Source organism: Musca vetustissima, unplaced genomic scaffold, assembly GCF_032173495.1.
Source record: "Musca vetustissima isolate MV318-11 ecotype Yass unplaced genomic scaffold, APGP_CSIRO_Mvet_v1 utg240324, whole genome shotgun sequence".
Taxonomy (NCBI): Eukaryota; Metazoa; Arthropoda; class Insecta; order Diptera; family Muscidae; genus Musca; species Musca vetustissima.
In genome coordinates, this window is record NW_026889071.1 from 4,898 (window position 1) to 7,483 (window position 2,586).

General features: G+C 30.7%; 1 protein-coding gene across 1 annotated transcript; it reads left to right on the forward strand.

Moving 5' to 3' along the window:
- Positions 1 to 589: 589 nt before the first annotated feature.
- LOC133336799 (epidermal growth factor-like protein) lies at positions 590 to 1,183 on the forward strand. The gene has a single exon (XM_061545078.1). The coding sequence runs from the start codon at positions 590 to 592 to the stop codon at positions 1,181 to 1,183; it is 594 nt and encodes a 197-aa protein (XP_061401062.1).
- Positions 1,184 to 2,586: the final 1,403 nt, after the last annotated feature.

Genomic DNA, 2,586 nt, shown 5'->3' on the forward strand with positions numbered 1-2,586 from the left:
AAAAATAATTTTTAAAAAATCCACGCCTTGTGTGTCGATGGACCTTAAAAAATTATTTTTAAAAAAATCCACGCCTTGTGTCGATGGACCTTAAAAATAATTTTTAAAAAATCCACGCCTTGTGTGTATGGACCTTAAAAAATATTTTTTAAAAAATCCACGCCTTGTGTGTATGGACCTTAAAAAATAATTTTTAAAAAATCCACGCCTTGTGTGTATGGACCTTAAAAAATAATTTTTAAAAAATCCACGCCTTGTGTGTATGGACCTTAAAAAATAATTTTTAAAAAATCCACGGCTTGTGTATATGGACCTTAAAAAATAATTTTTAAAAAATCCACGCCTAATATATTTCCTTAAAATGTTTTTGCTGTAATGACTCATGGAGAGTCATTACCACTACATCCCCATTGCTTGGCCTTCACTTTAAATTCCATAACCCGAACACCCTAATATGTGTGACCTTATCAGCATTCGAAGTGTTAAAGCTTCATAACCACGAAGTCCACCAGAAGTAGCACAAATTCATTTTGCAATTTAGTTGATATAAAACTTCGCACAAGAAAACACATTCGCTTCTGCTAAAGAAATGACCAAAAATCTGTTCCAGTTTTGCCTTCTTCTCCTCCTACTATTGGAGCTGATGTCTCTGGCGGAGGCCCAAGTCTGTTTCCAGAATATCACCCGCCCAATGAATGTCAAACGAGATAATCGATTTGTCAAGGCAAATATCACAACCACTATAAAAGTTTGCTGTGAAGGATACGAACGCGATCCGAAGGAAAAAAGCCGGTGCAAACCGATTTGTGAAGAGGGATTTTCATATGCCAAGGGTCAGTGTATACCGAAATGTGATAACTGTGAGCTCGGAGAATGTTTATCGCCGCAAAACTGCAAATGTAATAACGAAGGCTATAGCTGGTCGGCTGATAGAGGATGTGGCCCAATATGTCCGGAAAATTGCGGAAATGGTGAATGCCACGAACCGGGTGTGTGCAAATGTTTGCCTGGTTTTCATTACACGGCCGCTGAGGGCTGTGTAGCTGTTGAGAATAATCGAAATGATCAGATCACACATGAGGAGGGGCAGGATGACAGCAATGGTCCCGAAATAGAAGGGTATATTAGATACTTCGGCAAGAAACTTCATTTTATTGGTCACATATTAAAGGAATCTAAGTAAAAAATAGTTATTAATTTTTTCTAAGCTTTTTTTTTTTTGTAAAAAATAATCCAAAAAATTTTTATTTAAAAAAAATGCAATTAAAAAAAATTTTGAAAAAAATAGATGAAACACATACTCCATGCTATGTAGATTTTTTTTATCTTAGAATTGCCATAATCTCTAAAAAAACATGTTCGGAATTTTTTCGAAGTCGCTTTTATCTTTAACTGTGTAAAATCGTATTGTGGAGGCGAGAAAAAAAAGAAAACAAAACCAATGATAAAGACTGTGGGAGCCAAACACCCAAAGCTGATAAAATTCAAACAAAATTCTCATGCTGCTGCATTTCTTGGAGGCATAATATGAAGCGATTGTTCGATCATGCAAACGATGGTTGGTTAAAAATGATTAAGAAAAAAATCCGAAGTAACATTTAAAAGATATATTTTTTCAGGATTATTTTCTAAGGTCCACACACAGAAGGTGTGGATTTTTTAAAAAATATTTTTTAAGGTCCATACACACAAGGCGTGGATTTTTTAAAAATTATTTTTAAGGTCCATCGACGCAAGGCGTGGATTTTTTAACAATTATTTTTAAGGTCCATCGACACACAAGGCGTGGATTTTTTAAAAATTATGTTTTAAGGTCGATACACACAAGGCGTGGATTTTTTAAAAATTATTTTTTAAGGCGTGGATTTTTTAAAAATTATTTTTTAAGGCGTGGATTTTTTCAAAATTATTTTTTAAGGCGTGGATTTTTTAAAAATTATTTTGTAAGGCGTGGATTTTTTAAAAAATATTTTTTAAGGCGTGGATTTTTTAAAAAATATTTTTTAAGGCGTGGATTTTTTAGAAATTATTTTTTAAGGCGTGGATTTTTTAAAAATTATTTTTTAAGGCGTGGATTTTTTAAAAATTATTTTTTAAGGCGTGGATTTTTTAAAAATTATTTTTTAAGGCGTGGATTTTTTAAAAATTATTTTTTAAGGCGTGGATTTTTTAAAAATTATTTTTTAAGGCGTGGATTTTTTAAAAATTATTTTTTAAGGCGTGGATTTTTTAAAAATTATTTTTTAAGGCGTGGATTTTTTAAAAATTCTTTTTTAAGGCGTGGATTTTTTAAAAATTATTTTTTAAGGCGTGGATTTTTTAAAAATTATTTTTTAAGGCGTGGATTTTTTAAAAATTATTTTTTAAGGCGTGGATTTTTTAAAAATTATTTTTTAAGGCGTGGATTTTTTAAAAATTATTTTTTAAGGCGTGGATTTTATAAAAATTATTTTTTAAGGCGTGGATTTTTTAAAAATTATTTTTTAAGGCGTGGATTTTTTAAAAATTATTTTTTAAGGCGTGGATTTTTTAAAAATAAAAAATAAATTTTTTTGAGGGACACCTATAAGGCGTGGATTTTTTAAA